We start from the raw sequence: 14,237 nt of genomic DNA on the forward strand, positions 1-14,237 counted from the left end.
CTCATAATCCAATTCCTGTACATCACAAACAAAACAAACAGTACACATATCTGGACAACAAGAGACAAACATACATCCATTTGTTTTTCCCCCTTTCTTTACCCTCCAGCTTCCTGACATTAAAAGGTTGAACAAAATCAAATTTGTAAAGGAAAGTATTGCGATTCCAAGCAGACGGCACACCGGAAGTCCATCCTAAGTAAATGGCTACACTCTTGCAGTTAAAGCTGACACCTTAATACTGACTAATAATCTCAACAGAAGTGCTCCATAACGCATTATGAGCCAAAGATAAGATAAATTCATTATGACAGGCATTATTTATGGCTGTGGGTGTTTGCCTGCTTGCATGCCTTCCCTCTGATGAGAAATAGATGGCACTGAGATATAATCTCACTCATTTCCTATCCCATCTTGAGCAGTTGTGCTACAGTATGAGTTCAACCCACGCCTGAGTCATTACGTACTTTTAATTCAGCAAAAATGTCAAAAGAGGGTGTATAAGAAGGGTTGTACATTATGAACATACTAATCGAATACAGATGCAGACTAGAGGTGGCTAAACAAAACCAAAGTATGATTTAACAAACCAAATATCTCCATATATGGTGAGCTTGCTTTCAAAATGACTTTTGTAGGGAGGTATAAATCTCTTTCATTTTGTAAAGACAAAAAGGTTTTGTTTTGGGATGTCTATGCCCAGCGCCACATTATAGAGGAAAATTATTTTCCTCCTTTATTTGCATGTGGAATAATGTTACATTTTTTAATCATTTGGCTTTTACAGTTCTTTACAAAAGAGTGAAATCACATATAATTCCTCATGCCAGAAAATCTTGAAATACACATGATCTCCAAACAAGGTCCAAAATGAACCAGTAAACACCAAATGATAGAAAAAATGACGTAGTGGACAGTAATTTATACATATCTGTAAAAATGAAAATCAGATCGCTGTTTCAAATGATATCCATTGCAATAGGCAGGTATTTTAGACACTGTCTCCAAATATGTAACATTGTTGATACAATACTTGGGGGCAAGATAGGAAGCTAAAAGTACCGTTAATAGACAACAACGTAACAATGGATTTAATGTGTCATTTTTACTACTGACAGAAATGCAATATAATATACATGCATATCTACAGAACACATTTCGTAAATACGTTATCTCCTTCGACAAAGAAGCAAAAATGTGTTGACACATTAGTCTCGTGTCAGCCACCGTAGTTTTTCGAAAGGGAGGGGTGGAGTGAGCCATTGGTCGCAATTCGCAACCTCATCGCTAGATGCCGATAAATTTCATACACTGGACCTTCAAGATCAGTGATATCAGAGTACAAGAATTTAAACCGGCAGAGAACAATACTAATAATACAATAAATAATCTAATCAGAAGTTTAAAACCATCTTCAGAGTTGACTGTATTATATAAATCTGGGAAGCCCCTATATATTACACTACATGAGTTTTTCCTCAAGCCTGAAAGAGACGGCACATTCCAACTCAATACTGTATATTAATGTAGCCATTAGTAACACCTTGAGCTACAAGGGAGTCATTTCTTCATTAAATCTCCTTTGAAACTGAATAATAGGGTAAAGACCAATTTCTGATTAAGACAGGCAATTGAATAAACGTCTGAATTAATTCTAGATGTGATTGTTTGCCCGACAAAAATGTAAAATGTCAAAGCTTATGAATCACTTTAAAGTGCTTTAAAAAAAATTAAGTGGGCCAGTTACCGCTGTATAATTCTATTCTGAAACACCAACGCTGATTGTCTACCACACGGCATGCTGGAAAAAAGGACAAAGGGAGCATTTTTCCTTCCATCTCTTCATTTTTTAGAAGTTGGAAGTCACAAATGACACTGTCCCTTGTCTTTTGATTGAAGGTATTGCACTGCACACAAAAAAAACTCTGATAACAATGGTCAAATGAAGGACACTGTTAGGCGAGAAGGTTACAGGCCGGAACAGTTGACGGGGATTTCCTGAATCGCTGCCTGAGTCAGAGTCACCCGCACGCCTGAGTCAGCAAAGGTTACATGCAAAAATCACAATGTGACTTCATTTACATCAGCTCATAAAAATGGCATTATTATAATCATACATTTTCATTTTAAAATGAAATACAGCATCACACTATATACAGGACACTGCAGTCACGGCTTGCAATTTCAACTTTTCATAAAAAAATAATAAACAAACAAATCTTATATGCTTCTCAATTTTGGAGACATTCGAAAGCAGATATCCTTATTTATGCTGAATAGAGATGCTACGCTGGAAAGAAGAACCACACACAGTGGACATCACAGGACAAAGTCCAGGGGCCTGCTAGGTGCCATGCTTCACAAAAGAAAGGATCAGATCTGTGATGGAAACTGTTGTCGGGTCACAGACACACAATAGACCTCACGTTAAATCAGCCTGACTCTCTGTAACCTCAGCTTTACACCACCTTACATACAATAACACAAAGACATGCTGATCTGAGGTCAGTCATGGTACTTTTCAGCCTGAATAAAAGCCTGTAAAGCTTCAATGAGCTGATCCTAAACATGCTGCACGATAATGAGAACAAAACTGTGTGTTACCTTACCTTGACATGGCGATTGTACGTGTGTTTAAACAATAAAAACATTTTTAATGACTCCAAAATGATTTATATGCATTATGATAATGGGAACAAGTAACTAAAAAGCTATAATTTTTCCTGTTTAATAACTTCTACTAATATTTGTTTTGCATTAAACAAAGACTCTTACCTTTTATAGAAGCCATTGAGAGGCTGCAGGCAAAGAAACTGCCAATAATCCATACAGAACGTCTTGAGCTTCAACATCGTCTTGCGCATACACCTAAGAGTTCAGTGATTCAGCCTACCACATCCCTGCTGGCCTGTGTAAACAAGCGTGATGCACATGGTTTGCTTTTACACCTGATCCAGAGGTACCCGAGTGACAGCAAACTAGACCAAGCATCCCATAGACGAAGATCCTTGATACCAACAAAAGAGAATAAAACAAGGCCCTGGTGGTGGCTGTAAATCCTTCCAACACAAAGAGTAACACCCCGCTTGATGTCTCTCGCACCCCCAATGAAGATATCACACGGTCCCCTTCACACACACCACGTGCTTGACCCTCCGGTGCTTCAGGGACATAACACAAAGTGTGTTTCGTCTGAGTGAAGGTGGAAAAAGATGTCAAGGAGGATCTAGCCAGATCTCTTCTCAAAACGTTCCAAAATGATATTGAAAGTGCTAAAATAACCTCTCCAAATCTCAGAGACTCAGTTTTGGATTACAGCTGCTCCCATTGTCTGTCACTGGCGATGACAGAGTCCAGCTCCAGCTTGCTTCACCCCAACCACAAAGCCCCCAACGCCCCCCTCCCCTGCTTGGGCCCGTATTAATTATGCTTCATCTGATGGTTCGATCCTTTGGCAGTCATGTGTGTGCTGAGCAGTGCTAATCATGAGAAGCTCATGGTGATCAGCAGGGACTTTTAACAAACACAGGCTGGCTGATTTACAACCCCACTCAGATATGCTGATGCACGTTGCCGGGATACGGAATCACTGCCGATAAAATGCTAAGCGGAAGCCTTAACGTGACTGCTGATTTGCTGCTGAATAGATGAGTGGGCATGACCTAGTGAGTACTATACTGCCTATAATAGGATGCAATGGATTCTAAAAAAAGATCAAATTTAAAAGCAAGATTGCTGGTTGGGAGTGAACTGTCAAGCAATACAAGCGGTCCACAATTATACTGTAAATTAAATTAAATTAAACCAAACATATATACCTGTAGAGTTTTTATGGATATATATATATATATATACTAATTTAGAGACAGTGTACTTTCTAATTTATGAAAACCATACAGAAAGCCCCACATAGTTACAAAAATATGTTTTAGGTAACCGAACAGCGCCGGCAGCCTGGCACCCATTCACTTCTATTGTATGGACACAAAACCAATGGGTGCCAGTCATCATACTTCAAAATATCTTCTCTTGTGTTCTGCCGAAGAAAGAAAGTCATACAGGTTTGAAATGGGTGAGTAAATGATGACAGAATTTTAATTTTTAGTTGTACTACCACTATATATAAGAAATTATTAAAAAGTGGCAAATAATACTTAAAAAAATATTGAAATGTTTAAAAACACCTGAAACATGACATTCAAAATGTCTGATGTTGGAAAGAGATTTTGTGTACTGTGCAGACTAAATAAACAAAAAACTAAAGAAAAACTAAAAAACTAAAAATGAAAATAAGTTAAGCGTTTGACTTGATATTTGGCATATTTTATACAATCATAGAGTTCTTGATGTTTGATCTGCATTTTTTATACGATCCCACGAATACATTATTATGCAGGACGCGAATCCAAACCTGAATACGCAAAAAATAAATAGCGTGACCACATTGTTGGAGAAACTGAATGGTCTGAATATGTTTATTTAAACACATGATAGCACATCCGAGCCATCCATTTTAAGGTAGCATGACTAGTAATTACCAAACCCTGTTGGCGCTTATTTCTCCAGAGAATATCTGTACTTATAAATGTGCATGTGATGCTTGTCATTATGCAAGACACTCTAGCGCCTATCTGCATCCAGAGCAGATCTTACTGCTCCCTCTCACGGCCCCTAAACCCTCTAAAACCCATCCACAGCCTGGCACACAAACACACACATTCTTTGTGTTAGTTGCTTCCTGGCTCAAAAAAACTCAGAAGAGCCCAACCCCAAGTCCCTATGACATTGTGCTTTGCTATATTGTATGTGAAATTGGGTCTGTTCAAATCTCTTATCTTACTGTATATATGAACAACTGCAATGCTTGCCTTATCCAAAATCTTCAACTTTACACATTAGAAATAACTATGGATTTTCCTAAAAGGGTTTGAACTCATTGAATCAGATGACTGTCGGTCGGTAAGTGATCCAAATGTTTTACCGCAAAAACAATGCAGTTCACTTAAAAAACATTCACACTCTGCCTTACTGCCATATAACTCTAAATTGCTTTTAATTTGATGTCCTTTAACTTGTTTAAAGCCCATAAACATGATGGCATAAGTACGACCACACATGTCCCATCTTTCTCATTAATGAGTCCCAGCAAACAGCTCTTTTGTCTTGTGGGTAGTTTAGGGGACCATTTTGTCTAGGAGGGGGCTGGGGGGTTGACTATTGAACAGACGAAGCAACATCCATCATCCCGTTGGCTGAGAAGACTGTTTTCTTCTTCCAGCCAGAACCAGGACGATTTGAATGATGGGTGATTGCGGCTTTATGCATTTCCAGAAATGTCTAGATACGACTTTGAAAGAATTGAATAGTCCCATTTATATAACATATCTATATATTACATTGGAAGAAAGCAGAAGGAAAATAACAAAGGCACGGCAGACAAAGATATCTTTTGGAAAAGATCCAAACGTACGAGTCTCAGCAATAAAGAGCTTATTTGTTGAAAAACCTACTCATTCTTTAAAAGACAATCAATATCTTATCCCATTTTTTAAAAGAAACTCACTCCGCTTCTCCTGATAAACTAAAACAAAGCTTTAAAACAGGAAGCCGTAAGTGCCGTAAGATGGCAGACCAGACCAGAGCCACCCATTAGTCCCTCTTGTACACCAGGTGTCGGCTTTTCAGGACCCAGCTGTGCACCGCGTCCACAGTAAATGAGCCATGCGGATCTTTGGTGCTAATGACATCGGTCAACACCCAAGGAAGCACACGCCACGCTGCTATTAATGAACCAACGCTTTTCAAATGCTCAGCACCAGTTAATGGCCCACAGGCATATGAATGCCAGTCTTACCATACAGGACATCATAATCATGAATGTCACTCATGGGAAATCTCAAACGCATAGATTTGCACGTTTGTGGTAATTAAAGGCTATACGTTTAATTTGTGGTTTCTGCAATATCTTGCGGTATGGATGTTATCTCGCGGGTTTACTAGAGAACTATATATTTGTAGATAAAAATATGTAGAGGTTTTATTCCACTATAGCTTAATAAATATTTTCAGACATAAATATTTAACACCACACCAAATGAATTTAAGAAATATTGATTGTGGCTTTGTAAAAAAAAATACACCAGCTGTTGGCTTTATGATCTGCTTCACTACATTAAAATGAATTCATTATAAATGCCCTTAAGGGCTCTATTGTTGTGACCACTGTAATTGAACAAGCATAAAAGCCACCTGGACTCTGTATCTAATCTGCCCTTGTATAAATCACTAGTTATATTTATAATTTTTATACTATTGTAGTATTTATATTTATATTAGTGATACACCGATATATTGGCCAATAATCGTGTCGATCGATAAAAGCTCATTTAAATTAAATTTAAAATAAAATGAAAATGCCATGAATTTGTGCACTGTATATAGAAAATGTTAAGAAACATCACCAATTTGATGTTCAATATTAATATTCATTTTATGAATTAAAACATTCAGAAAGTTGAAGAATTATTCATTTATATCATCATAATTTTCAGAATCGGTATCGGTATCAGCAGATGTATCACTCTGAATAATCTGCTATTAGAAGGCGGTGGAGACATTTAGTATCGGTGCATCTTTAATTTACATTTATTTGCTTTCTTTAATGCTTAAAGTATAAAATTTTGCAAGGCAAATCTCAAAAGGCTCTCCTGACGTTCGTCAAAGATATTTTCTTTTAGGTCGTTGAAAAACATTTGCCAACAATAATTTACCAACAAAATGTTAATACAGTAAGGATTTTAATACACTCAAACATCACACCAGTGTCCAACGCAAAGGTCCACACTGAAGTTCAACGGCACAATGTACAGTAAAATAACAAAAGCCAAAATCAAAATCAAATTCACAAAAAACGATCACTTTAGCAGTAAAAACAACTGTAGACCTTAGACTATGCCAAATATACGCCTCACTGCCGTCTAAAGAGTCATATTACATTTATTTGTGGTTTGTTGGATAACCACATCACCCTGTCATACGGCACAGTAAAATAAAAATAAAAAGGGTACCAGTGAGTATTTCACACAGAGACACCAGCTGTGTAAATACAGGTTGGTTTTAAAGTCCCAGGGACTGTTTTGAAATACATAAGAACTGATTATATAACCATGTTTGCTCTTTTATTATGTTTTATCCCCTGGGCCTGATGTCTCCCCATAGACAGATTTTCTAGTGAAATGGAGAACATTGTTATTGAATGTACTAGGGAAAATATTAAAGCCTGGGATGGTATTATACTGTATTAGTAAGGAAACACTTGTGATTAGATTACAATAGTTTTTTATAAGCAGTATTTTCCTTTGTTCTTAGTCCAAATACGCTAACCTGGCGGGATGCACAAACACACACACAGGATAACATGGTGATGTATGTTACAGGCACTCTGAAAGATTTCTACCCTCATAGACTCCATCTTGTCTGCACTCAGCCTGCTAACTTCATTATTACCCACTTCTCTCCTCAGCAAAGCGTGATGTCTGTCAGAAAGCACAATGTTAACATCCTTCAGGACAGAGATGTATGGCCTCTTTTAATTCCCTCTGGTGAATGGGCTGCTGTTCCTCCCGGAGATGCGTTTTGATTATTAAAGACCCAAAGTGGCGTTATCTTTACCTCTCCTCTTTGATGGGCAGAAACCAATAAGCGCTAAATATGGCAAGGCTTTACTCGTGACTTCCAGGCTGTCTTAAAGACCCCCGTGAGGCCTTGGCCGCCTCAAACGGGTAGGTGGGTGTGTAATTGGAGTTATTGTCATGGCACGTGGGGCCAGATGGGGTCTAGGCTGAAATGATGAGGACAGGCTGTATTTTTTGTGGCCTCAATATCGGTTCTCTGAAAAATGGCTATCAGTGAAGAGGACTGTCTGTGCTCGGGCAGATAGATTTATTTATCTCAATATATATTTTCCCATGCTGTGACACTGTAGCACCTCAGGGCAAAGGTTTATGACACCCAACTACCCAAAAGGCACCAGCCAATATATGTATGGCTGATATTCTAATTGGCCCCTTTTGATAATAAAAAGCCATTGGCTTTTGATATCCATATATAAAAAGAACATACATGTAAACAAAAATAAGGAAAGCACACGGGTGCTTATAAAAAAAATGTCTTTTATTGCAGTTCTTTCCTAATGGCTTCCAATCTGTTCTTTGCCATGGAGAAATGGTGCGAGGAAATCATTTTCAGTTGGTGGCCTGCTCGGGGCATGGTTAAATGGGGGTTTGGGACCACTGTCATGTTTCTGGTGAGAGAGAGACGGATAGAAAGAATAGCAGAATATCTTTTGTCTTGTATTTCTAGGCCAAAATCATGATCACTCCCTTTTAAACGTCTTCAGAAAGTCCCTTTTCCCCCACACATGGTTTGAACAATAGCTGCCTGTGGACAGTCCCTGTGAGAATCATTCGAGCACAAAAAAACACTGGAGTGCGAAACTCACACCATATCGGGATGACATCAAATTGCATCCATTTATAGTTCCAAACTCCCTAAAGTGGATCAGTAATGACACTTCCTGACACATCTCATTTCTTACAGAGTCCAAATGATTCTCTTCCTTGTGGGTTTGGGCTTTGATGCTGTGTGAGGACAAGTGATTTATAAGCATTCCTTCTGTTCAGAGAAACAATTTAGTGAAAAGCGAAATGCTTTATCATCATCCACAGAATGATGTTCATGCATTTACAAAACAATGCTATTTTAAGAGTAGCTCGTTGAAGATGAGTTCGCTTGAAAAATAGAAAGAATGGTTATTAAACTACACTGTAAAAATGATTCTTGAGAGTTAGTAAATACTACCCATGCAAATTAGTTAAATTTTACTTAAATATATTAGGTAGCAAAGTAAACTATATGTGACCCTGGACAACAAAACCAGCCTTATGGGTCAATTTTTTGAAATTGAGATTTTTACATAAATACAGCTGAATAAATAAGATTTCTATTGATGAGTTGTTAGAATAGGACAATATCTGTCTGAGATACAACCGTTTAAAACTCTGGAATCTGAGAGTGCAAAAAATCAAAATATTGAGAAAATTGCCTTTGAAGTTGTTAATCAGGGGCACTGTGGCAGACCATCCACTCACAAAAATAAAGTTTTTATATATTTAAGGTAGGAAATTTACAAAATATCTTCATGGAACATGATCTTTACTTAATATCCTAATGATTTTTGGCATAAAAGAAAAATCGATAATTTTGACCCATACAATGTATTTTTGTCTTTTACTAAAAATGTTCCGTTGCTACTTAAGACTGGTTTTGTGATCCAGGGTCACATATGCAAACTTACTGACTCTCCTCAATAAGATTGTGGCAACAGATTACAAGCAATATCATTAATTAAATTCACCAAATTAAAATTGTTAAATTGTAATTGTTAAAATTATTCAATAATTTCCTTTATAGTAGCCCATTCGAAATGATTAACTGCAATTTGCACATAAATTTTTTAATTAACATTTAAACAAAAATATTGGGTATACCGGACAACAAAAACTAGAAGTCTACACCATTAAAAAAATGAGATGCTTTCCAGCATCGAAGATGGAGCAAGAAGAACGTTGTCCAAAAAATAAAATGTCCAAAAATGTGTTTTAAGAATGTTCCCAGCTAACAAAAGTCACCATCATGGTGATCAGTGTTTCCTTGAGTTGGGCTCTTGTCCCTTGACTCTCATGTGTTAGACTTTTTGGCGTGTTGTAATTCTGTGCATGCGATGTACTGTTGTTATGGCAATGCAATGAGAATCATTAAAATCACCATCATTCGATTCACTGAACATATATTAATTGTAAATTGTGCTCTTGATCCTGAAAGAATGTTATAATATAAGAGAGTTTAATTGCATTTTAATGTCTAGAAGATTTGCGAAAACAGGACGCAGAAAGATACTACAGCAGAATTTAGAAAAACACAGACATCAAGAATCAGTGTTTTTATTATTATTTTTACATTATTTATTACTAAAGAAAGAACAGTTATTAAACATATCATACCAAGAAATGAGTTAGACAAACACACGCATCAAGAATCAGTTTACGAATCTCAACAATGGTGACAATCAACAAATTAATTTTTTTTTACATATCTTTTTCATTTTTTTCTGTTTTTTTTGTATTTGTTTTGTTTTTTTTTTTTTTTTTGTTGATTGTCACCATTGTTGAGATTCGTAAACTGATTCTTGATGCGTGTGTTTGTCTAACTCATTTCTTGGTATGATATGTTTAATAACTGTTCTTTCTTTAGTAATAAATAATGTTACAAATATTATATTATATTAATTTATTTATTTTAAAATAAACAAATAAAATAAAATAAGTAAATATTATACATACAATATTTATTTCTTGTTTTTAATAACTGCTGACCCTTTTTTCCTTGGTAGGTTAAATAACCATCTATTTTTTTCGTAAACTTATTAGTGTTAATACCTTACATTTACAAATGCATGTGGTATTGTTTATTTTGTATTTTTGTAGTCAAATATCACTTTGTTATTATTAATAAAAATATCAATTATTATTATTGCTAACTCGTAGTCTAATGTTCTGTACCCTTCCATATGCGTTTAACTTCAAAACATCAATAAGGACACAAATTTGCCTTCTCACTGTACAAATCTACCACACTCCACTAGGGTTGCACGGTGTACCGGTGCTACGGTAGCATCGCGATGCTAAAGCTTCAAAATACCCGCGATGCCTCTCTATTTTTGAAACGGTAGTATCGTAGTACCGTAGTTAATGTTGCATATGCGCATCAATATTTATTTGAACACTTACATCTGCGTTTTGCGGTGTTCATCTCCAAAATGAATGTGTGTTTTGAATGTCTCGGGCAAGTTAATGATTCAAATTGGCGATTTGAACGAGTTGGTTAAATGATTCACTAACTCAGTGGAAAATTGACGCCACCTACTGGCCGTTTTAGTTCTGCATTTAAAGTAAGCCTAATATTTCCCTTTATAAAGACTGCTGTGTCAATTAACTTTGTCAAACATTTGAATTAGTTCCTACGTGAAAAATGATCTAGTGTACTTTAGTATTTACTACAGTAAACTACTAAAACTCATATATACTAGTGTTTTTGAGTCTTATCATAGTAAATATTTAAGTATACTACAGTATTTATAGTATTTACAAATGACTAAATGTAAATGTATTTGCTACAATTTATCCAATTACTACAGTTAATACAACAACATATTCTAGTGCAAAGTATAATACAGTTTACTATAGTAAATACAAAATGTTTCATCTAAATCTGTGTTTTTGGTATAGATTTGAATTATATGGCACAGCACCGTGATACTACTTGGTATCGAGATACTTCAGCTGGTATAGTATCGTAAGACATGTTTATGGTACCGTGACAACCCTACACTCCACTGCCCAGATGTTCCCTTTTAACTAGTGCTGTACACCCTTCAGGCACCTCTTCTACATATTCCTGCATCATGAACAACGGAAGATCTGTGCTCCCTCTAGTGGACAAAGACATCACCCCTGTAGTCCGTCACCTCATTAATATTCCACACGCTCATTTGCATTACCTGCTGGCCTGAGGCAAACCACATTCATAGTGATCCTTCTATGAACATATGAATGAATCACAAGGTTCAAGTATGCAGACATACAAATTACACACTGACAAATGGCTTCACATGCAAATGAGGACACCTGGATGCAGAACAGGGTCAGATGTGTGTTTAGCATATTAAATGACTCGTTCTTGACTCGCCAACAAAACACGGGCAGCTAAATGGCGAGTGCATAGAACACCATATTGTAAACAAAACGCGGTGTGTATTTATTCCATCTGAGAGACGGGAGCCATCTGAGCTTGTTGGAATCAGTCCAGACCACTTAAAACACGTTTAACCGAGGTCTAATGGCCTAAGTATTTAATGACCGCATGAGAATACGACACAATTAATTCAATTGTAATTTCAGATCCATTGGCTGGGATGGAGACTGATTACATTAGAACTCATCAACTTTATCCATTATAAGGCTCATAATACATGATCTGAACCAAAAAATGGCTGTTCTTGTTAAAGGGATATCTTATGTGGTCCGCAACACTGATGAAACAATTACACGGCCACTGTGGGCTCCAGGCTTCATTACACTCGGATCACAGATGACTCTTTATTAAGAATAATGTGCATTTCTTTAATATCCAATGATAATATCTTGTGTGTAGCAGTTTTCTTCTATTCCCCAAACAAATTATGAACTTGGAGACTTGAGGGATATTAAAAAAAGAGAAGTGGAAAAGCAGAAATATGATGCTATTTTTTAAGGCTGACGAGACAGTTTCCAGACGGAAATGCTCTTCACACAGAGATGAAACAGGGCAGCCAGGGTGGGTTCAACCTTTGCTTTGAAGTCGCTGTTTGTTGTCAGCAAATTAAATAAGTCCATATAAAGATAAAAGGTGAATAAAATGTCACCCAAGGCATTCTGGTTTGTGCTGTTAAGCTGTTGACGCCAGCGAGAGTTGTGAGTGGAAGTAAACAATCGACAAATAAAACAGACTCTCCAAATGTGTTGCGCAGTAAATGGGAACGGCATAACCAAATCAACATGACGGTAAAACCTGATCATCTTTTTTATAGAAAAGCAAACACTGCCTGTCTGTGCAAGACTCTGCCACGAGAGGCTCGCCAGGGTGATGTGGGCGGTTGCCAGGGCGTTGCTATGTGGCCACAAGGGTGATTGACACAGTGCTCATCTTTCAGACAAAAGACGTAATTTATACTGACGTAATGTACTGAACATTCTGAAGGACACAAAATGTATAGTTTAGTTGAGGAAATCCCATCTGGTATGTTTGAGGGTTTAAGCACAGCCCTAAAAGCAGAGCTTTGATGGAACCAATAGGCTTTCACCATTCACCTTTAAAGACCAGCGTGAAAAACATGAATTTGTCATTGGTCTCACCTTCTGCTCCTTGAGATAGCAGTCACAGGGTTTTCTACTTCAAGGTTCTGTGTAAAATGTATGCTTTTACACAAAATTGTTGATTTTGGCTCCACATTTCTGCATCCATGTTTAATGTTCTGTAACACCGTCTCTACACTGGACGCGGCGCGATGCGACGCGACACACGGCTTGTTCTAATGGGATTGTTGCACCGCGCCGTGTCCTGTGTGGACAAAATGTAAAATTATAATGGGTTATAATGCATTCTATTGCCTCTTGTCAAGTGTTTTTTGCTAGTTTAAGTCCGATGCAGTTTTCATTTTCACGTCCTATGGTTTTACACTGCGTTCCAAATTATTATGCAAATGATATCTTTCTCTGGTTTTCCTAATTTGTCGATGCAAATGACAGTCAGTATAATTTTCAAGTAATCAACAGTTAGGGTACATTTGGAATTTTATTGAACAAACCTCCCACTGACAACAGTATTTATTTAAAAAATGAAAAACTCAAAATGCACTGTTCCAAATTATTATGCACAACAGAGTTTGAAAACATTTCATAGGTTGTAAAAAACTGAAAATGGTCATTTGTTGAATTTGCAGCATTAGGAGGTCATATTTACTGAAATCAAAAGCTATTTCAATCAAAAACATCCTAACAGGGCAAGTTACATGTTAACATAGGACCCCTTCTTTGATATCACCTTCACAATTCTTGCATCCATTGAACTTGTGAGTTTTTGGATAGTTTCTGATTGAATTTCTTTGCAGTATGTCAGAATAGCCTCCCAGAGCTGCTGTTTTGATGCTAACTGCCTCCCACCATCATAGATCTTTCGCTTGAGGATGCTCCAAAGGTTCTCAATAGGGTTGAGGTCAGGGGAGGATGGTGGCCACACCATGAGTTTCTCTCCTTTTATGCCATAGCAGCCAATGACACAGAGGTATTCTTTGCAGCATGAGATGGTGCATTGTCATGCATGAAGATGATTTTGCTACGGAAGGCATGGTTCTTCTTTTTGTACCATGGAAGAAAGTGCTCAGTCAGAAACTCTACATACCTTGCAGAGTTCATTTTCACACCTTCAGGGACCCTAAAGGGGCCCACCAGCTGTCTCCCCATGATTCCAGCCCAAAACATGACTCCGCCACCTCCTTGCTGACGTCGCAGCCTTGTTGGGACATGGTGGCCATCCACCAACCATCCACTACTCCATCCATCTGGACCATCCAGGGTTGCACG

The 14,237-nt window shown here is 37.3% G+C and overlaps 1 protein-coding gene across 5 annotated transcripts in view; it reads right to left on the reverse strand.

Moving 5' to 3' along the window:
• Positions 1–14,237, reverse strand: part of iqsec1b (IQ motif and Sec7 domain ArfGEF 1b) — a 148,944-nt gene that overhangs the window by 55,386 nt on the left and 79,321 nt on the right. Inside the window, exon 1 of one of the 5 annotated variants that reach the window (XM_057361600.1) lies at positions 2,776–3,341. The exons of the other annotated variants lie outside the window; for them this stretch is intronic. Within the exon in view, the coding sequence (XP_057217583.1) occupies positions 2,776–2,864 (89 nt within the window). The 5' untranslated portion in view covers positions 2,865–3,341. Of the gene's footprint in view, positions 1–2,775; positions 3,342–14,237 lie in introns of those variants that run through there. 5 annotated transcript variants of the gene reach the window in all.

Source organism: Triplophysa rosa, linkage group LG20 (assembly GCF_024868665.1).
Source record: "Triplophysa rosa linkage group LG20, Trosa_1v2, whole genome shotgun sequence".
Lineage (NCBI taxonomy): Eukaryota > Metazoa > Chordata > Actinopteri > Cypriniformes > Nemacheilidae > Triplophysa > Triplophysa rosa.